The sequence below is a fragment of the Callithrix jacchus genome, chromosome 9, assembly GCF_049354715.1.
Source record: "Callithrix jacchus isolate 240 chromosome 9, calJac240_pri, whole genome shotgun sequence".
Lineage (NCBI taxonomy): Eukaryota > Metazoa > Chordata > Mammalia > Primates > Cebidae > Callithrix > Callithrix jacchus.
Genome location: NC_133510.1, coordinates 31,775,577 through 31,801,335, shown reverse-complemented (window position 1 = coordinate 31,801,335; position 25,759 = coordinate 31,775,577). Strand labels below are relative to the sequence as shown.

Below are 25,759 nucleotides of genomic sequence, written 5' to 3'. Positions count from 1 at the left end.
AGGTAAAATAAAACCTACAATGCTAGATTTCTTTTCACACAGTTTGAGTCTGTAGCTCAATTAAATTATCATTGTTAGTAACATATGCTGCCTCCTAGTGGCCATTTTCTTATTTCTTTCCTATTAGGTTGGTGCAAAAGGAATTGTAGTTTATGCCTATTTATCCATTTAATGAAACACTGAAGCAGACATCTGATGTTCTGGCTCATGCAATCTTTACTCCCTTTTTTCAAGTAGTAGCACTCTCATTTTCCAGGGAGCCTCTCCCACATGTCAGATGTGGGTTAGGGTCCCAGAAAGGAGGCCCAAGAATGCAGTTTCAGTCAATCACATACTGCAGTCCACACTTTCTGGTTTGGTTCTGTACATGTGATCCAGGCCAGGCCATTCCTAGCCACTGAGACTCAATTACACAGCGTTTGTTGACACTGTTGAGAAAGAAAAACCATTTTTCTGCAGAGAAGCAAGTCTAGAGTGGTGAGAAATAAGCCTAGGGTCACTAATAACCATCTTGCCACCAAAGGTGTAAGCTAGACTGGGAACGGATCTAACAGAGAAAAGCAGAGCTGAATGATGAAAAAAATGAGATCGTTTAGGACTCTCAAGTCCCAAATACAGCTGTGCCTGAATCAATCATGGGCTTTCAGTTATGAGAGCCAATAAATTCTCAGGTTTCCTTCAGTTACTGTAGTTTGAAATGAGTTTCTATTACTTAAAACAACCAAAAGAAAACCTTCATTAATACGTCTAGAACTCTGACATAAATTTAGATAAAGTTTCCTTTATGTAGAGTTAGGAGTCTGTTTTACCTCTATTTTTGAAAAACTGGACCATGTTCTAGTTCTCACTACAGACTATACTCCATGATTTTTCTAGCAGAGACCAAAGTGAGCTAGGGGTCAGGAAGCTGGGTCTTTTTAATTCCACTACCTGTGTGACTCTGAATATGTCTCCTCTCCAAGCTGGGACTCAATTTTCATTTCTATAAAATGGGAATTTTAAAAAGTATATCTCTAAAATCCTTTTCTTCTATAAAATTCAATGATTTTATTATGTTATATATGAAAATATTATCCAAATTTTCACTAATTTTTAAAATTTGTGAGACTGACTTATGATAAAGTTAGAGAATAATAATTTGTTCTTTTGCATTAAAGTACTATCAAATGAAAGCCAGTTTCATTAGTTCAAACCCACAGAGATAAAAACAATCAGACAAGGAGGAAATGAAAGGATCATATTTTATAATATAAATTATAATTGCACTAATATAAATGTCTCTAAGACAGAGGAAATTATGAATACATTAAACTACATTTATATAAAAGAAATACACACATCACATGTTCCGTATACCATTATAAAAATCATATTCTTTCTCCTCTCCATATTTTAAGTTTTGAGCCAATAAGTCCTACCTTTTCTTTTCTCAGTGTTAACTAATAGAATAAAAATCAATTTTTTATGGATATTTATGTGAAAACATAGAGAAAGGCCTAGAAAGACACATAACAAACAACAGGGGTTGAGTCTCCGGAGGAAGCAGAGGGAATCAATTAGGATGATAGCAGGGATGGCAGCATAATCTGTAATGTCTTCATTTTTGTTTTTAAGGGCTGTTTTGTACATTGTTTGTGTAATCTTTTTTAAATGTGTTTTTCAAAGGAAGCTTTACTACCTATATATCTTTCACTCCATACCACTATTTTTATCTTTTCATTTACCAACACCTGTTAAGCCTAAACTGACAGCAGACTTGAAGCAAGAGATGAGTAAATATAAGTAAAAATAGACAAATAAATTAAATATATGTTGAAAGTGTTTCCATAATCAGGGCTTTTGAAAATTCATGTTTTTGGTATACTAACTACTCTTAGAAAACTCTGATGAAATGATACTTACTTTACTACTTGGGAAATTCTCGTCATCAACATCTTCATCCAAACAGACTAAATCACCCTCCACTACTCTTGCTCCATAGGTTGCAAGTCTGTAAGATACTGCTTCATTCCAAATTTTGCTAGTATATGCATGAACATAAAATATGCGCATGGAATGGGGTAAAGAGAACCATGCCTGGATACAACCTTCCTCTGTCATGCCAAAGCGATGCAATGCCTCCAGCAATGCTCTCTCCCGCACTTTGAATTCAGGCATCAATGAAAGTGTGCCTTTAGCATCCTCTGAAACAATGAGTAAATTGGAAGTCAGCCACATTTTATTTAAAGGCCAGTTACAAAGGCTTTTGTTCTACTCTCAAACTGAGGCAATGAACATGGTTATTGAGATGATATTCAATACTTTCAGTTAAACCTAGCTACACTTGAAGAGCTTCTTTTAAAAGTAATAATAAGCATAATATGGCCCTACTTTCACTTTCCCTGCTATTAAAAAAAAAAAAAGCAAGAGTCCAATATTAGCAAGTGCTTACTAGAGTCCCTTACTTCAGAATAGAGATAAACTCATGAAGTTATTCACAGGACTGTTAAAAGAAAACAAACAAAAAAACCTCAAGGATTACATAATTTAATTGCTTACCTAGTAGAGGCTACAGTTTTTAAAAGAGCTATTCTGGACATAAACACGAATTTTTTTTTTTTACTAAGAAAGGGTTGAGATCTGGAGCCTTCAGGCACACTACTATACCTCACAAAATGGGATGCACTTTGAAATGTAAATTACTAGAATCTACCCCAAAGATGCTTATTCAGGTAGGGCCTTGGAATTTGCATTGAAATAAATGTAGCAGGTGTTTCTTATGCATATGAATGTTTAAGAATCATTACCATAAGGAAATTATCTTCTAGGGACTCCACAACAGACACAAACAAGTCACTTTGAATTTTCCTTAGTACTACCTAAATTACTCACAACAGTTAGAAGTGCCTACACTGTTTTACACATTGTGGAGTGGCACAAAAATACTGCTTTCCTGTGAATAACTGCACACATGTAATATGTACATAATTAAAGATAACAAATAAATATTTGAAAACTGACATCCTTTATTTCAGTGTAAGTGAAATTCAGTATGTCAGTCAGATATCTGAATGAATCTGAAGTAGTGTGGTTGCTGTTTTTAATTATTTAAATAAAGGTAATATTTATCCATATGTAGTACATGCGAGGCATTATTCCAAGAACATTACATCCATTTTCATATCTAAATCTCCTAATACTCCTTTAGGTACTGTGATTTGCTTCAATTTACAGATAAGGAAACTAACAAAATGACGTCAAATCACTTGCACAAGATCACACAGTTGCGAAATATTAAAGTGAGAGTTAAACCCATGCAGTCTGACTCAAGCCACACTCATAACAATGTTCCTTAGTGGTTTGCATCAAGCATCCTATATATATTCGATCATATTGGCCTAAAGTTTTAAACACTGACAGGGCTAATTGGCAAGTAGATTGAAAACAATTCATAAAGTTTGGAAAATCATAAATGAACTTCTATTTATTTAAGTTTGCATCTCCCCAGCTGCAATTAATTATATTGCCATCAGTGCCAGATTAGAATTTGGAACTCTTCTGTCTTCAGAGGATTTCAGCCAAGAAAAACAAAGAAACTATTTCTCCCACTATCACTACCCCTAAACAAGAGTTAGCACAGACAAAAAAACTTCCAAATCTGACCAAAAACACAAGTGTGTAAGTCATATAATGAAATTATTCAGTATGTAACATACTATAATCTATTTCTTCCTTTTTTTTTTTTTTTTTTTTTTTTTGAGATAGAGTTTTGCTCTTATTGCCCAGGCTGGAGTGCAATGATGCCATCTCAGCTCACAGCAACCTCCACCTCCTGGGTTCAAGCAATTCTCAAGTAGCTGGGACTACAGGCACATACCACCATGCCCGGCTAATTTTGTATTTTTAGTATAGATGGGGTTTCTCCATGTTGGTCAGGCTGGTCTCAAACTCTTGACCTCAGGTGATCCACCTGCCTCAGCCTCACAAAGTGCTGGGATTACAGGCATAAGCCACCACACCCGGCCCACTGTAATCTATTTTTTTATCACATTTATGTTATAATAAATGCTCTCCTCCTGATAAAACATTTGTAGTGTGTATCTGTATCTGCATGGCTATGTATGGGATAAAGAAACTTAAATACCAGTTTGAAGATAATACTTCTTTGCTCTATTTACAGGATCATCCAAGTCTTCTGGTGTAAGAAACAATTTTATGGCTTTCACCTTGAAAAATCAAGCAAATAAACATGTGTTAATAAAAATGTCAAATTACTTTTTTAAAAAAAGATGCAAATTCTCTAGCATCCTAAAAGAATAGGCATTTAATAAATTATACTTGAAGCTACAATCTTCTCTTTAGGCTTTCAAAAATTAGATAGTCAATGTTAAATGTAGAAATAAACCTCCTGCATGAAATAACTTTATATATAGGTTTAAAAATATAGAATGAAAAAAGTATTTTGCTATCATTTCCATAATTCTACTTTTGTCATTTTTCTTAAATATTAATGTTAAAATGTATTGACATTCTTAGTAAGGTGTAAGAATTCTAAGAAACTTAGGCTAAATGTATTAAATCCTTATTTTTAATACAGTTTCCAAAAGCAAAAAAAATTAGCAAATATTATACATAGTACAACTTTTTTGTAATCATTTCAATTTCTTAACAACCCATCAGAAGAAGCACCAAGAAAACCTGGCATATTTCCTAAGACAGTGAAAACTAAGCCCCTTCTGGCCTAAAAATAAATATTAAATATTTGTTAACATTGAAATAGATGCATTTGAAAATATTTAATATTTAAATGGCTGTAATCAGAGTAAAATTAAACCAATGTTTGTATTGTTATAGAAGAAAAAAGAAAAAAACAAGTAAGGCCAAATGAAAAAGGAAGACAATATCTGTGCCAAAGACTTAAATATGGACACAAGAAATGCAAGCCTCTGTAAACAGAAAAGATCAAGAGCTACTTTGAGGGTTCGGAAGTAGAAACTAGTGAACCCCAAAGACAACCTCAAAGAAAAATAAAGAGTTTAAGTATCCAGCTTACCTGAGTCAGAAAAGGGAAGAGAAAAAGAAGTAGCTCTGGAGTTGTAGAATGCCTCACTCCCAGAGCAAAAGTAAAGAAAATCACTCAGAAAGATAACATTTAAAAAGAAGCCTCAGAACTTTCCGAAGAAAACACAGCTATAACTTTCAGATTAGGATTAAATAAATTAGTTATGTTTCACCCATTTCATAGCCACAAAAAACTTAACTGACTTTTTATTCCTCAAGATTCAGAAGCCCTTGAAGAAGAAAAGGATACTGGAAATTTGTAAAAGATGGTTCTTCCTTAAAACCAAAAAGGATGCATAAGACAAAACATAGAAAGAAACATAAAACTGGAGGTTCTATCAATGAGAGTGCTAACAAAGTAAGTACACAGTGTAAATTCTATTGTCATTGGCAATTGACAGAATCACCTCTACTCTGTCATCCTTTGTCTCTATTATTGAGCTAAGAATATATGGGTAAAATAATGACATAAATCTCAGACTTGACCAAAGCACCTGATGAAAAAAGGAAAGTAGCAATCAGAGGGGAATGGCAAGCCTTAATTTCATTTGTGTGCTCAATTTTCTGAATTCTTTGGTCTTAAAAATAAATGCCAAAACCTTAATGAAAAAATTGCCAAATTTAATATTTTATTTTTAATCCCAAATAGATTAAAAGATGTGACTTTTTTTAAAAAAAATAATTATCTACTAGTTTGTGTATTTTATCACTAACTCTAGCACTCGGATTTATTTTTAAAGCTTGCCTTAGAGTAGCAAAGAATCTTAATAGGTTATTCAACCCAATTCCCCACTCACTTTTCTTTTACAGTATTCATTTATTCAAACAAATATTATTAGGTATCTACTATGTGCTAGGTACTGCGTAGGGTATTAGAGACAGAGCATTGAGTAATAGTGACATGGTCTCTGCCCAACTAAAACTTACTGCCTACTGACAAAATTCAATAAGCAATAACAATAAAATATAAAAAAACTTAAGATGGGAATCCCGCTCTCGGGACTCAAGATGGCGCTGTGAGAACAACCCAGGATCGGAGCCCGCGTTGAATTCGCAAACGGTGAGTCAGTGCTGCATTTCCAGACTGATCTTTGTTGCCCACAGAACGGGGAAACTCCCAAGTATAAAAAGACACGGGACGCCAGGCAGTAGGTCTGCCTGGCGAAGCCGGCAGCCGGGGCGGCGGCGGCCGGCCCTACCCAGCAATCCCCACAGGGCGCGCTTGTCCGGGTGCCTTGTTGAACCGGCAACCTGAGACTTGAGAGGGCTGGACTTGAGACTGAACGAGACTTGCACAGTAGCCCAGCCCAGGGGATTGCAGGGACAGATCGTTTGGGATACCCAGTGGGATGAACAAAACCGCGATTTCAAACTATCCCGGGCAGACGGTCCAAGACGCTCTGTGGGGGAGGGGCGTCCACCACTACGAAGGCAACCTTCCCCAACTGATATACACGCCCACTGCTGAGGCAGCCAGCCGTTGCCGAGGCAACCCGCCCCAACTGAGATACACGCCCATTGCTGACACAGCCAGCCGTTGCCGAGGCAACCCGTCCCTACTGAGATACACGCCCACTGCTGACGCAGCCTGCCGTTGCTGAGGCAACACGCTACAACGAAGAGACTCCGCCGCAGGGCGTGGCGGAGACCACAGGAGAGCGGGCAGGAACAGCACGAATCACACAACAGCAGGGCGGAGCCTCGGCAGCCAAACAGTGGCTAGTCTGCCTTTGAGCTGGGCAGGACACCTGATCGGACATCCAAAAATAAAGCCCAAACCCCTCAACACAGAGCATTTGAGAAAAAAAAAAGGGTTGTTTAATGAGCTGTGTTGCAGCAGAATCAAACATAGCAGCCTAACAGCCCTGAATGAACAACAGAGTGCACAACTCAGCAATTAAACCCCTATAAAGTACAAACTGTCTCCTCAAGCAGCTCCCTGACCCCTCTATATCCAAAAGACTGTCATTAGGCAGGCATCATCCTGGGACAAAGAGAGCAGAAAAAGAAACTGGTAGCATCCCTCGCTGTGCCACGGCTACTAGAGGTGCACCCCAGACAAGCAGGGTCTGGAGCGGACCTCAACAGTCGTACAGCGAAGGGGCTAGACTGGTAGAAGGAAAACCAAGCAACAGAAATACTTCATCATCAACATTCTGGGTGTCCACTAAGAGACCCAAACGAAAAGTCAGCAACTACGCAGACGACCAGCGGACAAATCCACAAAGATGGGAAGAAACCAGCGCAAAAAGGAGGAAAACACCCGAAACCAGAACACATCGCCTCCTAGAAAGGACCAAAACTCCTCACCAGCAAGGGAACAAAGCTGGACGGAGAATGACTGTGACGAAATGACGGAATTAGACTTCAGAAGATGGATAATGAGAAACTTTTGTGAGCTAAAAGATCATGTATTAAATCAATGCAAAGAAACTAAGAACCTTGAAAAAAGATTCGAGGAAATGATAACAAGAATGGATACCTTAGAGAGGAATATGAATGAATTAAAGGAGCTGAAAAACACAATACGAGAACTTCGCGAAGCAAACGCAAGTTTCAATAGCTGAATTGACCAAGCAGAAGAAAGAATATCTGAAGTCGAAGACCAACTCAATGAAATAAAACGAGAAACCAAGATCAGAGAAAAAAGCGCAAAAAGGAATGAACAAAGTCTCCAAGAAATGTGGGACTATGTGAAAAGACCTAACCTACGTTTGATAGGTGTACCAGAAGGGGACGAAGAGAATGAATCCCAGCTGGAAAATACTCTTCAGGACATCATCCAGGAAAATTTCCCCCACCTAGCAAGACAAGCCAACACTCAATTGCAGGAAATACAGAGAACACCACAAAGATATTCCGCAAGAAGAGCAACCCCAAGGCACATAATCGTCAGATTCAACAGGGTTGAAATAAAGGAGAGAATACTAAGGGCAGCCAGAGAGAAAGGTCGGGTCACCCACAAAGGGAAGCCCATCAGACTCACAGCAGATCTCTCGGCAGAAACACTACAAGCCAGAAGAGAGTGGGGGCCAATATTCAACATTCTTAAAGAAAAGAACTTTCAACCCAGAATTTCATATCCAGCCAAACTGAGCTTCAGAAGTGAAGGAAGAATAAAATCCTTTGCGAACAAGCAAGTACTCAGAGATTTTGTCACCACCAGGCCTGCTTTACAAGAGCTCCTAAAAGAGGCACTACACATAGAAAGGATCAATCAGTACCAGCCATTCCAAAATCACACTGAATGCTAAAGAGCTTCAACATAATGAAGAATCTACAACAACTAACAGGCAAAACAGCCACTTAGAATCAAAATGGCAGTATCAAATTCACACATAACAATATTAACCATAAATGTAAATGGACTAAATGCACCAATCAAAAGACACAGACTGGAAAATTGGATAAAAATCCAAAACCCATCAGTGTGCTGTATCCAGGAAACCCATCTCACATGCAAGGATACACAAAGGCTCAAAATAAAGGGATGGAGGAAGATTTACCAAGCTAATGGAAAGCAAAAAAAAGCAGGAGTTGCAATTCTCATCTCTGATAAAATAGACTTTAAAGCAACAAAGATCAAAAGAGACAAAGAAGGCCATTACATAATGGTAAAAGGATCGATACAACAAGAAGAGCTAACGATCCTAAACATATATGGACCCAACACAGGAGCACCCAGATACATAAGGCAAGTTCTTAATGACTTACAGAAGGACTTAGACTCCCACACAATAATAGTGGGAGACTTTAACACTCCACTGTCAATACTAGACAGATCAACCAGACAGAAAATCAACAAGGATACCCAGGGCTTGAACTCAGACCTGGAGCAAGCAAACCTGGTGGACATTTACAGAACTCTCCACCCCAAATCCACAGAATACACATTCTTCTCAGCACCACATCACACCTACTCTAAAATTGACCACATAATTGGAAGTAAAGCACTGCTCAACAAATGCAAAACAACTGAAATCATAACAAACAGCCTCTCAGACCATAGTGCAATCAAGTTAGAACTCAGAATTCAGAAACCGACCCAGAACCGCACAGCTTCATGGAAACTGAACGACTGGCTCTTGAATGTTGACTGGGTAAACAATGAAATGAAGGCAGAAATAAAGAAGTTCTTCGAAACCAATGAGAATGAAGACACAACGTGCCAGAACCTCTGGGACACATTTAAAGCAGTCTCTAGAGGAAAGTATATAGCAATAAGTGCCCATATGAGGAGAATGGAGAGATCCAAAATTGACACCCTATCGTCAAAATTGAAAGAACTAGAGGAGCAAGATCAAAAAAACTCAAAACCCAGCAGAAGACAAGAAATTACTAAGATCAGAGCTGAGCTGAAGGAGATTGAGACACGAAAAACCCTTCAAAAAATCAATAAGTCCAAGAGCTGGTTTTTTGAAAAGATCAACAAAATAGACAGACCACTAGCCAGATTGATTAAAAATAAAAGAGAGAACAACCAAATAGATGCAATAAAAAATGATAAAGGGGAAATCACCACAGATTCCACAGAAATTCAAACCATCATCAGAGAATATTACAAACAACTATATGCGCATAAACTAGTAAATCTGGAAGAAATGGATAAATTCCTGGACTCCTGTGTCCTCCCAAGCCTAAACCAGGAGGAAGCTGAAACTATGAATAGACCAATAACAAGGTCTGAAGTTGAGGCAGCAATTAAGAGCCTACCTCACAAAAAAAGCCCAGGTCCAGATGGGTTCACAGCCGAATTCTACCAGACACACAAGGAGGAGCTGGTACCATTCCTTCTAAAACTATTTCAAACAATCCAAAAAGAGGGAATCCTTCCCAAATCATTTTATGAGACCAACATCATCCTGATACCAAAACCCGGCAGAGACCCAACGAGAAAAGAAAACTTCAGGCCAATATCCATGATGAACATAGATGCAAAAATCTTCAATAAAATATTGGCAAGCCGATTGCAACAGCAAATCAAAAAACTTATTCATCATGATCAAGTAGGATTCATCCCAGGGATGCAAGGCTGGTTCAACATACGCAAGTCTATCAACGTAATTCACCACATAAACAGAACCAAAAACAAAAACCACATGATTATCTCAATTGACGCAGAGAAGGCATTTGACAAAATTCAACAGCCCTTTATGCTAAAAACCCTCAATAAACTCGGTATCGATGGAACGTATCTCAAAGTAATAAAAGCTATTTATGACAAACCAACAGCCAATATCATACTGAATGGGCAAAAACTGGAAGCATTCCCTTTGAAATCTGGCACTAGACAAGGATGCCCTCTCTCACCACTCCTATTCAATATAGTACTGGAAGTTCTAGCCAGAGCAATCAGGCAAGAAAAAGAAATAAAGGGTATTCAAATAGGAAAGGTGGAAGCCAAATTGTCTCTATTTGCAGACGACATGATAGTATACCTAGAAGACCCCATCGCCTCAGCCCAAAAACTCCTGAAACTGATAAACAACTTCAGCAAAGTCTCAGGATATAAAATCAATGTGCAAAAATCACAAGCATTCGTCTACACCAATAACAGACTTAAAGAAAGCCAAATCAAGAGCGAACTGCCATTCGCAATTGCTACAAAAAGAATAAAATACCTTGGAATACAACTCACAAGGAACGTAAGGGACCTCTTCAAGGAGAACTACAAACCACTGCTCAACGAAATCAGAGAGGACACAAACAGATGGAGAAACATTCCATGTTCATGGTTAGGAAGAATTAATATCGTGAAAATGGCTATACTGCCCAAAGTAATTTACAGAATCAACGCTATCCCCATCAAGCTACCATTGACTTTCTTCACAGAACTGGAAAAAACCACCATGAACTTCATATGGAACCAAAAGAGAGCCCGCATAGCCAAGTCAATTCTAAGCAAAAAGAACACAGCGGGGGGCATCACACTACCGGATTTCAAACTATACTACAAGGCTACAGTAATCAAAACAGCATGGTACTGGTACCAAAACAGAGATATAGACCAATGGAACAAAACAGAGGCACCGGAGGCAACACAACATACATACAACTATACAATCTTTGATAAACCTGACAAAAACAAGCAATGGGGCAAGGATTCCATGTTTAACAAATGGTGTTGGGAAAACTAGCTAGCCATGTGCAGAAAGCAGAAACTGGACCCCTTCCTGACACCTTACACTAAAATTAACTCCAGATGGATTAAAGACTTAAACATAAGACCTGGCACCATAAAAACCCTAGAAGGAAATCTAGGCAAAACTATCCAGGACATAGGAGTAGGCAAGGACTTCATGAACAAAACACCAAGAGCATTGGCAACAAAAGCCAAAATAGACAAATGGGACCTAATGAAACTCCACAGCTTCTGCACGGCAAAAGAAACAGTCACTAGAGTGGATCGGCAACCAACAGAATGGGAAAAAATTTTCGCAGTCTACCCATCTGACAAAGGGCTGATATCCAGAATTTACAAACAACTCAAGCAGATTTACAGGAAAAAAACAAACAAGCCCATTCAAAAGTGGGCAAAGGATATGAACAGATACTTTACGAAAGAAGACATATATGAGGCCAACAATCATATGAAAAAATGCTCATCATCACTGGTCATCAGAGAGATGCAAATCAAAACCACATTGAGATACCATCTCACGCCAGTTAGAATGGTGATCATTAAAAAATCTGGAGACAACAGATGCTGGAGAGGATGTGGAGAAAAAGGAACACTTTTACACTGTTGGTGGGAGTGTAAATTAGTTCAAGCATTGTGGAAGACAGTGTGGCGATTCCTCAAGGCCTTAGAAATAGAAATTCCATTTGACCCAGCAATCCCATTACTGGGTATATATCCAAAAGACTATAAATCGTTCTACTATAAGGACACATGTACACGAATGTTCATTGCAGCACTGTTTACAATAGCAAAGACCTGGAATCAACCCAAATGCCCATTGATAATAGACTGGATTGGAAAAATGTGGCACATATACACCATGGAATATTATGCAGCAATCAGAAATGATGAGTTCGTGTCGTTTGTAGGGACATGGATGAATCTGGAGAACATCATCCTCAGCAAACTGACACAAGAACAGAAAATGAAACACCGCATATTCTCACTCATAGGTGGGTGATGAAAAATGAGAACACATGGACACAGAAAGGGGAGTACTAAACACTGGGGTCTATTGGGGGGAAAAGGGGAGGGCCAGTGGGAGGGGGAGGTGGGGAGGGATAGCCTGGGGAGAAATGCCAAATGTGGGTGAAGGGGAGAAGAAAAGCAAAGCACACTGCCATGTGTGTACCTACGCAACTGTCTTGCATGCTCTGCTCATGTACCCCAAAACCTATAATCCAATAAAAAAAAAAAAAAAAAAAAAAAGATGGGAATCCCAATATGGGTACAGGATCACAAAATAAGAGGAATTCACTCTTTATTGGGGAGTAGAATGAGAATATTTAAATCAAGACCTAAAGAATATACAGTTGGGGAGAGGGTGCTTCAGGCAAAGGAAAGAAGACACAGCGTTTTAGCTGCAGGAACCAGCCTCTAAGATGCCCTTCAATGCTCTCCATCACTTGGTCCTCACATGTGGTGTAGTCTTCTCCCACACTTATCAAGGTTGGTTGGTATGGCTAAAAGACAGAAGAAGTAAAAGTAGGCCACTTCTGAGACTAGATTACAGAAGACACTGAGGTATCTGTTGTCTCTCTCTTTGCATCCTTGGACTTATCTCTTTAGGGGAAGACATGCCACAAGTAGTCTTGAAGCAAGAAAGTAAAGTCCCCTGCCAACAGCCATGAGCATGAGCTTGGAAGCAGATTCTCCATCCCAGTCAAGTCTTCAGAGAGTATAGCCCTGGACAATAGTGTCACTGCAGCCTCACGAGGGACCCTGATCCAGAATCACTCAGCTAAGCTGCTCCTAGATTCCTGACTCTCAGAAACAGAGATAATAAATGCTTGTTGTCTTAAGCCACTGTGTTTTGGGATAATTTATTACACAGCAATAATTGATTATTACTACCAAAGCAAAATTTTAAAAAAATTCAAGAGCATGTAATATGAGGTTTGAAAGAGGTAAAAAGGTGGTCATCTAGCTTTTGCTTAAATGTTATAAGAAACAGGACATTCCAGTTAGTTAAACAATTGTTAAGAAAAAGTATTTTTTATGCTGGACTACAAGACTCTTAAATACATACATGCTATCTCCATTTTACAGATAAGGAAACAGAGGCTTGGAAAAGTTGAGTACCCATAGTAACACATGTGACAAAATGGCAGAACTCAAGTAGAACATATGCTGCATCCCACAGGCCCCAAACGATTAAGTTCATCTTCCATATAACAAAATTTTTAACATTTTACAAGTTAATTTTCAGAGCTTTATAGACTGAAGAACCACTGCTGAGGTAAACATTGCTAGATTCTTTACCATATCAGTTATATTCCAGTCGCTAAAATCCCCTTTGAAATGTGAAGCCCAGAACTAACTACAGATTTGCAGACGTGGTCTAAATTCTCAGCTCTGAACATTCCTTGGTATGTAAGATGATGTTCAATGCACTATGCTTCTCACAAATCATTTTACTGTTTCTTTCTCTCCCAGTCAATAAATCATATTAGAATACATGTTAGTGAACAAGATACTATTATAAGAATAAACTTGTACTTGTTTAAATATGTAATTTTTATAGTTTTGTTTTCCTCCGTTATGTGCACTCCATTTTAGTGTAAAAATATGTCATTATATATATATATATATATATATATAAAAGCATATATACACACACATACACTTTTAATATTTCAGCAAATGCAGCTTCTTAGTTGTTACACGCAGTTTCAGTTTCATTTTGGACTAGTCAGATTTTGTTTTCAAATTTGCTGCTCCCTTTTTAGTCTCTGGATTCCTATCTTTTATATGATCTGATATCTGATTTCTGGGATGGCAGGGTCAAAATTTCCTCTAAATCTTCTATTCAATTCACTAAAATTGAAAGTGATAGTCATTTCTGTATCAAATCTCAAATATGTACTAACCACAAGGAGACTCACACATTTGGCTTTCTTGTAACGTGATACCAAGGACATAGGAGCAGCTTACTAAATGTTCAGTGATATAATATATTTGGTATGTGGGTGTTTATATACATTTATATGCTAGAGTTATGAAAGCAAGAGGCTGGACTATGTAATAAGTATAACTGACAGAAACAGATAAGATTACATTTTTCAAAATCCATACCATTTCATTCTTCAGCAAAGCTAGTCCAATTTGGTCTGTGTGAACTTTCCTTCCCTTCCCAAATCTCTGTGGTCCATAGTAATTCACAAAGCCTTTTTTCTAGGTATACAAAATAATCAACAAATTAAGAGTATACAAATACAATTATGTGTCAAAATACGTATTGAATTTTTCTCTTCATATCTATTTTAATACAAGAAGTCTGTAATCAGCAGTATGCACATAGAGACCCAATAGTCTGAAAAATGCCATGCAATTAAAGAATAAAAGAGAAAACACAGAATTAGAAGTTAGAACATAAAACCAGTGAAGGAAACTTTAAAAATATGTCAGCATTCCATTCATGTTACTGAGGAGTTTCCTGGTATGTGGGATTTTCAGTCCTAAAGGCAGAAAAGTTCTGGACATCCAATATGAGTTGTTCACCTAGTACCCAGATCTGATCCCTGACGCTCTTTCTTATTTTGAGACTCTGACTGTCTGGAGACATTGGGAATAAGGAACAGGCTTACTTTCAAACCCCACACATCTTGATTCCTTTCTACGTAACCATTTGTTCTTTAGTTCATCTCAGATTCTTAAAGCCTGACCTGAGACAATGGAGTCACTTCAGCAGTACTCTACCAGTCCAGCTATTTCAGCATCTGGAACAATCTGTATGCCAGAGGCGGAATACAGAATTCACCTCTTAATGGAGGTGAACCCTTCAGACCATGTTTTAAAACTGTCCCCTTACTCAGAAGAAATAGAAAATTATAATTTATTACTGCAACCATTAAAGAAATTGGTTAGTCATTAAACATGTGCTCACAAAGAAAACACCAGACCAGATACTTTCTTCAAAGATAAAAGAGTCCTCTCCACACTTACTTTATGAGGGTATGCATTTTTTCAGTCAACAATTATTATTGAGTACCAACTAAAGAACTTTTTAATAAAAGATGCTGGGCCAATTTGTTATCAGCATGGTACAAAAGCAACTGCATCTTTATCTCATGTCATTTAAAAAATTAATTGCAGATAGAATAAGTACTCCCTGAATTAAATCTCATAGTTAAATATTTTTAATATTTCGAATTTGGAAAAATAACATCAGATGATGTCCTAGAATAAACAGAAGAGTTTAAAGCTAACCCTCAAATTACTTGGCTACAACAAAAGATTTATAACAGAGATATAACCCCTCGAAACAAACCTTCGAAGACTCCTTCTTTTCAGGATTTCTCAATTCCTTTCTCGCATCATGAGAACTAATGGAAGCTGGCTAAAACTAAGATTGTTTCTAATGGGAATTTTGTAATAGGCAGTTGTATATTCATAAATAACAAATGAAAGACAGGTAATAAACGCTATCAGAGTTTAAAGGAACTTTTACCCTTTTTAAAGATATATCATTTTAATAACAATTTTTGAGGGGAAAAAAGGTAGAATTTTAGGTAGGTCAAGAAAAAAAAAGATAAAATAACATATGATGTGGTTTGGCTGGGTCCCCACCAAATCTCATCTTGAATTGCAATCCCCACATGTCATGGGAAGGACCCGGTGGGAAGTAATTGAATTATAGGGTCAGTTTCCCCCATGCTGTTCTCATGATAGTGAGTTATCATGAGATCTGATGGTTTTATAAATGTCTGGCATTTCCCCTGCTGACATTCATTCTCTCTCCTGTCACCCTGTGAAGAGGTGCCTTCTGCCATGATTGTAAGTTTCTTAAGGCTTCCTCAGATATATGGAACTGTGGGTCAATTAAAACTCTTTTCTTTATAAATTACTCAGTGCCGGGTATTTCTTCATAGCAGCATAAGGACAGACTAACACAACATATAAAGGGTATACAATCAGAGAACTTCCATATACAGATTAAAGTGCTGGAGTTAAAAGATCTTTAGTTGGAAGATATTTTCCTAACTGCAAGGCAGATTAATAACCAGTTTTTGTTTGTTTTCCTGTTAGAGAGGAATAAAATTGTGTAAAAAGGTCTTTGTGGTCAGAAACTTGGATCAGTGTTTTTGGTATTGGCTCTAAAGTAGAATCACCTAAGAAGTTTTTAAAAAATAAGTACTAATGCCTAACCTGCATCCCTAAATGTTCTTTTTTAATTAGTTCGGGAGTTTCATCAATGGGTGAAATTTTTTAAAAGCTCCTCCAGTTGAGAACTACTTATCTAGATCAGGGATTAGCAAACTACTGTAGCCCACAAATGAAACCTGTTTCATTTATAAAATGAAACAGGTCCAACACCTGTTTTTGTAAATAATGTTTTATTGGAACACAGCCATGCTCATTCACTTATATATCATCTGTGGCTGCTTCCATACAATGGCAATAAATTAGCTGCAAGAGGAACCACATGTCTAAAAAGTCAAAAATATTTATTATCCGGTCCTTTACAGTAAAAAATTTGTTCACTTCCAGTCTAGATGATCTAGTCTTGAAGATTATAGTCGTATGTGCACATTTAAATGTCTGAAAATGTCATTTAGAAACTTATGTTAGGTAATTTTTTACTGTAAAACAATAAAGTTTGTGATATGGTTTGGCTGTGTCCCCACCCAAATCTCATTTTGAATTGTAGTGTCCATAATCCCCACGTGTCAGGGGAGGGACCCAGTGGGATTGCATCGTGAAGGTTTTTAATCCCATGCTATTCTCATGATAGTGAGTGAGTTCTCACAATATCTGATGGTTTTATAAGGGGCTTTTCCTCCTTTCCTCAGCACTTCTTGCCACCATGGAAAGAAGGATGTGTTTGCTTCCCTTTATACCATGACTGTAGGTTTTCTGAGGCCTCCCCAGCAAATCAACTAAACCCAGTCTCAGGTACGGTCTTCACTAGCAGCATGAGAATGGACTAATACAGTGTGTATGATCTATAATTTGTATACATCAAAATTTCCAAAAAAAAATTCCCTTAACTAGATACTACTCTAAGTAGATACAGCAGATGCTTAAAAAAAAAGCTCTCTCTTATAAATGTAGATTATCCCCCTTCTCTAGAGAACACCATACCTTGCATTTTAAAAATCATGTTTATCTATTTTGTTTCATTTAAACACAAAAGGTATTAAGCTAAAAATAAAATATAAGCCAAATGGCCCTAATTATCACTGTAAAAAATAATTATCACTTGAAAAGGAACAAAAGAAAAAGAAATTTCCCCTCTTGCTTCAGTGTAGAAAAAGGGACTATGAAGATTTCCCTGGATACTCTTGTAAAATTAAGTTTTCTTACCTTAACATTTTCTATTGCCTCTGAAATTCTCTCTCTCAGGTTTGCAGAATCATTTATTTGTTTTTTTAAATTTCTAATGACAATATCGAAGTGATTTCCTTTGAGCTGACCAAGTCTTAGGGAATCATCTACAGATCGAATATTAAAGACATTCATTTTTTTCTTTTCAATTTCTTTGTCAATATTTTTCAACCTGTAAGTAATAAATCATATAAACTCAGTTAAATCTTACATTTAAAAATAACTTTATTATAAGGTTTTCAGTGGCAGTTGCCAAGCAATTAGTATTCTTCTAGGAGACTACTAATATAAATCTTTTTAGAATATTCTGAAGTTAATGTTAGTTCACCAAATGTGTGCTTAGTACCCATCACTATAGGATTATGTTAACAGAATTATTTTAACATATATTACTAATGCTACACTCTTCTTATGTAGGCCTTCTGACTTCTCCTTAGCTCAAGTGACAGAACTTCCTAGCAGTTCTCCTGATCTTCCTGTCCCCAATTCTGTTTCTTTTCTTCTCAGTCTCTTTCCCTACATCACTAAGAAAAATCACTAGCACCAGAGGATTTTCCTGAAATTCTACTCTGACCACTTCCTTACTCAAACTTTCAATTCTTCCCAACATCTAAAGAATTGATATTTTCAATATTTCTAGAGTCACTTGTATGATCCCATAAGGGCTGATATAAAATTTCCTTTATAGCCATACTTTCCATAGTCCTTATAGGAATTATATATGTGACAGACTATTGCATGTACTGCCCTGCAAATATATCTCCAGTTTTTTGCATCTACTAAAGTCTTACTATTACTTTAAGTGTAATTAAAATTCCAGACTGATAAGCTAAATCAAAGTAATCTCCCCTCCTAAGAGGAGAGATCTCATCTTAAATACATTTTAACATCTAAAGTCCTTCTTCCTGCCCTATCCTGCATTTCTTGACCACAAAAGCAAAATCATACACTTCTTTTTGTACCCCATATAAGAGCTTAGAAGCACTAGAAGGTCTACCTGCATATAGTGGATATTTAAACATCTGTTAACTAAGAATTAATATATTGATATTATATTAATTAGGCTGAATTTTGACCCAATGTTCACATTTTGAAGTTTTTCTTAAGGAAATTACCTATAAGTTACAGATTTAAGTATAACAATATTAATGATGGTATTATTTACAGTGAAAAACTAGAATTTCAATTTTCAAAAACAGGGAATGTTAAAGAAATTAGTCTTTATGATAGACATAATTTTGAAATATTTCATGACATAAATTTTCATCTAACATTATTTTATCAAGTAAAATATAAATTGTATACATAGTTTGATTTTCATGTATATAATAAGTGTTGGCCAGGTGCAGTGGCTCAGGCCTGTAATCCCAGCACTTTGTGAGGCCGAGGCATGTGGGTCATCTGACGTCAGGAGTTCGAGACCAGCCTGGCCAACATGGTGAAACCCTGTCTACTAAAAATACAAAAATTAGCCAGATGTGGTGGGTGCCTGTAATCCCAGCTACTCAGGAGGCTGACACAGGAGAATCAGTTGAACCCAGGAGGCATAGGTTATAGTAAGCCGGGATTATGCCATTACACTGCAGTCTGGGAAATAAGAGCAAAAATCCATCTCAAAAAAATAAAAAATAAATTAACATTTCTGTGTGATACAGTCTCCAAAAAAGGTTTAAAGAGAAATTAAAAATGTTATTGCAGTGTTTTTTCTTTTTTTTTTTTTTGTTTTGAGACAGTCTCATTCTATCACCTAGGCTCGAGTGCAGTGGCACAATCCCAGCTCACTGCAACTCCCCCACCTCCAAGGTTCAAGCAATTCTCCTGCCTCAGCCTCCTGAGTAGCTGGGATTACAGGTGTGTGCCACCATACCCAGCTAATTTTTGATATTTTTGGTAGAGACGGGTTTTACCATGTTTGCCCAGGCTGGTCTCGAACTCCTGACCTCAAGCGATTCACCTGCCTCGGCCTCCCAAAGTTCTGGGATTACAGGCATGAGCCACCACGCTCGACCTATTGCAGTTACTTCTGAGTAATAAGCCTATTAGTAACTTCATTTTTTAAAAAACTTCTTTCTATTTTCTACAATAAATATGTCTTTTACATTTACAAAAATATTTATGAAATTCGATCAAGCTGACAGAAGCTAAATTTGAGTAATTTACATTCTACTTAACAAGGATTTATTTTAAATGTAAGTCTCCATAATAATAAAGGCATAATATAATTAATTAGAAAAACATGATTTATAAGATACTTTCCTGAATATAAGTGCATATTTGAACACAATACAGGATGTTTAGAAACAATTTAGACAATTTAAATCTGCCGCTTGTCAAAGTTTCAATCCTAAAACTTCCTATATTTTCAATGTAAACTTAAGACATATCTCTATTTAGAAGATATTTATGAATGCAGAATGTGCTGCTCAATAAGCTTGTAATTCACGAATATTGATAGTGAGGTTAATGTGCTCCCAGTATTATTCTAAGCTATGAAAGTAAAGGTCAGTCTTATAAAGTAATATCTTATTACCTCTCTGGAGTCACTTTCCTAACAACTATTGTTTGATAGGTGATGGCTTTCTTGTCTTTAAGGCCTGCATAACTAAAATCCGAAGGAATCACACCAAGTTTGATAGCTAAAAAACCAATTGCTTCAAACATTTCCAGGTTTTCCTTTCGTAGGGTAAAAGCTGAAACAAAAAAAATCGTAGATTACAAAAAAAGCAGCTACTGTATATCAGTTACATTCTTAGCTGACAGATTACTATAATGAATCAAACTATTAATGTAAGGAGTATTTTTTAATGAAAATATAAAATCAGCATGATAGAGTTGGCAAAAAATCCAAATTCCTTAATTTGCCATTCATATCTAGCCCAAATCTACCTTTCCAGGCTTCAAGTGCCCCACTTCCCTTCATATGATCCTGCCACAGAGAACTTCTTGTAATCCCTGGATTAACTAGAGCCTTCAGCAGTTTTGTACTTTTGTACATCTAAGTCCTCTGTCTAAAACATGTGTTCCCCTTCTATGTTCACCACAGAACTATTCAGAATAGCAAAGACATGGAATAAACCCAGGTGCCCAGCAACAGTGGATTTCATGAAGAAAATGTAGCTGGGTACAGTGGTTCATGCGTGTAATCCTAGCACTCTGAGAGGCTGAGGCAGACGGATTCCAAGAGCAAGCTAAGACTAGGCTGGTCAACATATGGAGACCCCATCTCTACAAAAAAAATAAAATGTTAGCCAGGTGTGGTAGCACACACCTGTGGTTACAGCTATCCAGGGGGCTGAAGTGGGAAGACTGCTTGAGCCTAGGAGGTCGTGGCAGTAGCAAGCCATAATGGTGCCACTGCTTTTCAGCCTGGGTGAAGGAGTGACAGTGACTCTGTTTCAAAGGAAAAAAAAGTGGTACATGTACACCATGAACTACTACACAGCCATTAAAAAGAGCAGACTCATGTCCCTTGCAGCAACATGGATGCTGCTGGAGGCCATTATCCTAAGCGAATTAACAAAGGAGCAGAAAACCAAATACCTCATGTTCTCACTTATAAGTAGGAGCTAAACACTGGGTACACATGGACATAAAAATGGGTCTATAAGAGGTAGGAGGGAGGAAGGGCATAGACTGAAAAACTACCTATTAGGTACTATGCTCACTACCTGGGTAATGGGTTCAACTGTACCCCAAACCATAGCATCACACAATATGCCCTAGTAACAAACCTGCACATGTATGCCCTGAAACTAAAATAAAAATTGAAAAATAAAATGTGTTCCCTCCATTTATTATTTGTCTTACTTCTATGCATTCTTGAAGGTCCAACAGCAGCAGCCATTCACCCTGACAGTTTTGGACATGTCATTCAAGAAACTCATCAGTTTAAAAGAAATCCCCAACTTGTCTGAGATATCAGTTTGTTGCTGATAGTAGCCTAGGTGGATAAGCACTTTTTTCACCCATTAAGATTTAGAATTTAGTATAGAAATATATTTAAGAAAATCAAATTCAAGATATTGTATTAATTATAATCTGTATCTACATAAAACTGTACACATTTGAACGTTTAAGAGAATGAAATTTGTAGTCCCAATTTAAAATATTTAATTGATTTACATTTGTCTTTTTACATTGCTGAGTTAAGAGGAATTCAGGAATGCTGAGTAGGCTGGAATTCACAGGGAGAGTACAGATAAGATAAAGCTTTGTAGAGAAGGCATTCCAGAAATCTGCATACGTGGTTCCTTGAGTTTGTCACTGATCAGTAATTTGTGCATGTCAAATGTTAAATGCTATGTATTATTTATTGTTATGTAACAAGTCATCTTAAACTTTAGTGGCTTACATTATTCATTTATCTCCTGCAGTTTCTTTGCATCAGGACTTCAAGAACAGAGGTGGTTCTAGCTCAGGCTCTCATGAGGTTGTATGCAGTTAGATATGGCTAGGGCTAAAGTTATTTTAAAGCCCAAAAGAAACTGGAGGATCCATTTCCAAAGGGGCTCATTCACATGGCTGGCGGGTTGGTACTGGCTGTTAGCATGAAGTACTAGTCCCTATCCAAAGGGCTGCTTGAGTATCCTCATAGTACAGTAGCTGGCTTTCCCCAGAGTGAGCAATCCAAGAACATGACAAAAAGTACAACACTTTATAACCTAGCCTCAGAAATCACCTCACATCCACATTTTCCCTCAAATTCTTTCCAAGTCCCAAGGTTGAATGCTTCTAAATCAAATATCATGTGTGCTTTATTGACCAATATACCCCATCCACTGGCAGATGAATGGGTAAACAAAATGTGGCATACACTTACTGTGTGGTATTATTCAGCCTTACAAGGGAAGGAAATTCTAACATAATGCTACAACATGAATGAATCTCAAAAACATGCTAAGTGAAGTAAGCCCATTTAAAAAAAACACAAATACTGTATGATTCCACTTATATGTGATACCTACAGTTGTCTAATCCATAAAGACAGAATGCAAAATGGTGACTGCCATTTTGAGGTGGAGAGAAGGAGGGATTGTTTAATTAATATGGAGTTTTAGTTTGGGATGGTGAAAAAATTCTGAAGATGAATGGTGCTGATGGTTGCACAACAATGTGAATGTCCTCAACACCACTGATGCTTAAAAATGGTTAAGATGGTACATTTTATGTATGTATATTTAAAATAATTTAAAATTAAAAATAAAAGGTTTTTTGAACCATCATCCCTCCTTTTAACATATGCCTCCAATAATTCACAACTTTAGAAAAAATAATATAAACTAAGTTCCTACAATTTTTTTACTCATTAACCCAAATTGATATGGTTAGAATTTCAAGTAGCAAAAAATAAATAAGAATTCCTAGAGCTACTTAAATCACTAACCAGCAATTCCTCTCTCTATGTGTAAAGCTAGTATTCTTTTTCCTTCAAAATAGATATATCTGTTAACAGTTACCATATGCCTAATATGTCAAGTTATACATGCACACACATATATATTTAATACATTCATGACCAGACAGAAATTATCAGAAGAAAAAGAAATAAAAGACACTAATATTTAAGTAACTATTACATAGTAAGCAATTTCATTATTTAATCCTCAGAATATCATTGTGAGTCAGGCTTTCCTATTACCCATTTTTCAAGTACAACCAAAAGTTATGAATTATTAAGTAACTTACCCATGGTATTATTCTTCCCATTTTTATATGTGTGAAATCAAATCTTAAAGATGTTAAAAATTTTCATAAGTCTTTTTGTGAACTAAAAGTCATAATATAAAATCAAACCCACATAGCTCCAAGGTCCAAACTCTTTTCATTTGTACCTGTAGTCCCTACATGGCACCATCCTATTTCTGTGTAACTGTGCAAATTTAGGTTGCTGGTTTTATCTTAAAATACCTTGGTAAATAAACTTACTAAATATGATTATCTGAAACATTTCCCATCCTTCAAGTAGAATTGAGGCCAATTAAACATGGTCAGCTGGACTTTTACAGTGAGAATTCATCAGTTCCATTCACCCTGGGAATTAAACACAAACCCTAAAACCATGATTCTCAAATGTAGTCCCCAGACCAGCAAAAAAAAAAAACATTGCCTGTGAATCTGTGAACACTCCAGAATCAGAAACTGAGAATGGGGCCCTGAAATCTGTTTTAACAAGACCTTTTGATGATTATATGCATGCTAAAGTTTCAGCACATGTTGTCTAGAAGACTGGCAAGACAAGTTTTCAGGTTCCCTACCCTGGGTAGGGAAATATAATTTGTTTTGGATTACAAAGTATCTCTTCACTTTCCCAAGCACAGCGAATATATTATTCTTATCTCCAAAAACTTAATTTTAATTGAGATGACTTCAAAAATACGAAGTCAAGATTTACCTTCAATAAAACGTATTAAACACAAACCAACTGCTTTAACTTTATACATTTGTGACTAGGCTAATATAAATGCCTAGGTTATCAGTAAGGCTAATTTTTATATTCAATGTAATTTGAAAGGTTTTATCATCTTCCACTAAGTAACAGAATAAATAAGAATTCCTAGAGTTGCTTAAATTGCTTATCAGCAATTCCTCTCCCTACAGGTAAAGCATATATTCTTTCCAATCTCTCTAGCCAAGTCTATTCAATTCATTTTCACAATTTTACATTTAACTGAGCTTATCCAAGAAAATGGATCATGATTTATTAAATTACCTGTATATATAACTTTTCCTCCTTGGCATTCAGGAAGCGGCCTTTTCCTACGCTTGTGTACTTTTTCCCGAAATCTTACTGTTATCACCACATTCGAATTACCAGCACTGCAATTCATTTCAGAAAAAGACTTGGTTTCCACAAGGTTTCCAAACTTTTTGTTGACAAAATGGTGGACAGCTCTTCTGTGGCCTTTGTTTGCATCAGGTTTAAAGGTAAATTTGGAATTTTCTTTCTTTGCATCCAAATATTTAAAAAAATCAAAAGCTTCCTCTTCTGACACCAAATGACAAAGTTCTTTATACTCATGATTTGGTTTTACAATAATTTCACTGTTTTTTCCTACAGTTATTAAAAACGGAAATTTCTGCCTAATGCCACTATGTAAACTAGCCCTCTGTTTTTTGTCAAGGATTCTGCCTATTGAGAATTCAGGAGGTGGTCCAATTAGCTCTGTTTTAGAAAGCCACTTCTCTTTTATACCACAAGCAAAATGATTCAGTAACTCATGAGTTTTTTCATCTAAAAAAGAGCTTAAAACATCAGCTTTTTCTTCACATTCGGAAGTTCCATCACTTATAGTATCTTCCTTTTCTGAACCGGACTGATGATTTTGGTCACCATCAGTGTACTTAACCAAAGTATTAACTTCTTGCTTTCTTCCATCTTCAAAGGACAGATTTTGAAGATCTAGTTTTGGTTTTTTGGGAAAATTATTTGGCTTAGATTGTATTTCACTAACCTTGAAAATAGGCTCATCAATGGTCTTATTAACTAACTGTCCCTGTTCATCAATTTCAATAACAATAAAGTCACTTGGTGAGCTTTTTATAGTGCCATGAAATCCAACATGATCATTAAAGAAACACAAAGAACTAAACCTGATTCTATAATCTGTATCTTCTTCCATTCTTCTATCATAATGGCTAGAAAACAAAAACAAAGAGGTAGTTACCAGAAAGAGAAGTTATGGATGACCAAATTGGAATAGGTTCGCAGGATTTCGTTAATTCTGCCTCTCTTTTAATGCTGAGTCTTCTTAAATGGCATCATTAACTTAATTTATGACTATATGAACATCCTGTGTACTTTGATTTTCCTAAACCAAGCTGAATTAATAGGCAAACTATATCTGGTATAGCTAGAGATTTGGTAACTTGTATCTTCACTCACTCTAGATTTGTACCTATTATCCAGGATTAAAATGAGTCAATTTTAAGTTTATCTTAAAAATACCATTTGTAGGCACACAAGAAGAGGTGACAACACAGGACTATAAAACAAAGATCTGTTCAAATTCCATTCCTGGAGCCTAAAACTTCCAGCTAATTCCAGAGAATATGTGGCTAAGTTTTCTTGTGGTTAGTGACAGGAGAGATAACAAGAAGACAATAGGAAAACTGATGGGTAAATGAAGTTATAAATACAAATTTGAAATTTGATTATATTTCAAGGCAGGATTAAGTTAGTCCTTGACCTTCTCTAATGCCCCCGTTAGGATA

The 25,759-nt window shown here is 36.6% G+C and overlaps 1 protein-coding gene across 5 annotated transcripts in view; it reads right to left on the bottom strand.

Moving 5' to 3' along the window:
- PUS7L (pseudouridine synthase 7 like) overlaps positions 1–25,759 on the bottom strand; it is a 34,241-nt gene that overhangs the window by 5,902 nt on the left and 2,580 nt on the right. For 2 of the 5 annotated variants that reach the window (XM_002752356.7, XM_009003608.5), the window contains exons 2-7: positions 24,258–25,183; positions 20,079–20,238; positions 17,528–17,720; positions 14,297–14,395; positions 4,124–4,205; positions 1,903–2,183 (exon numbers count right to left, since the gene is read on the bottom strand). In XM_002752356.7, the coding sequence (XP_002752402.1) occupies positions 1,903–2,183; positions 4,124–4,205; positions 14,297–14,395; positions 17,528–17,720; positions 20,079–20,238; positions 24,258–25,167 (1,725 nt within the window). In that variant the 5' untranslated portion in view covers positions 25,168–25,183. The remainder of the gene's footprint in view (positions 1–1,902; positions 2,184–4,123; positions 4,206–14,296; positions 14,396–17,527; positions 17,721–20,078; positions 20,239–24,257; positions 25,184–25,759) is intronic. The other 3 variants (XM_009003610.6, XM_035255760.3, XM_035255762.3) reach the window with 2 other exon arrangements.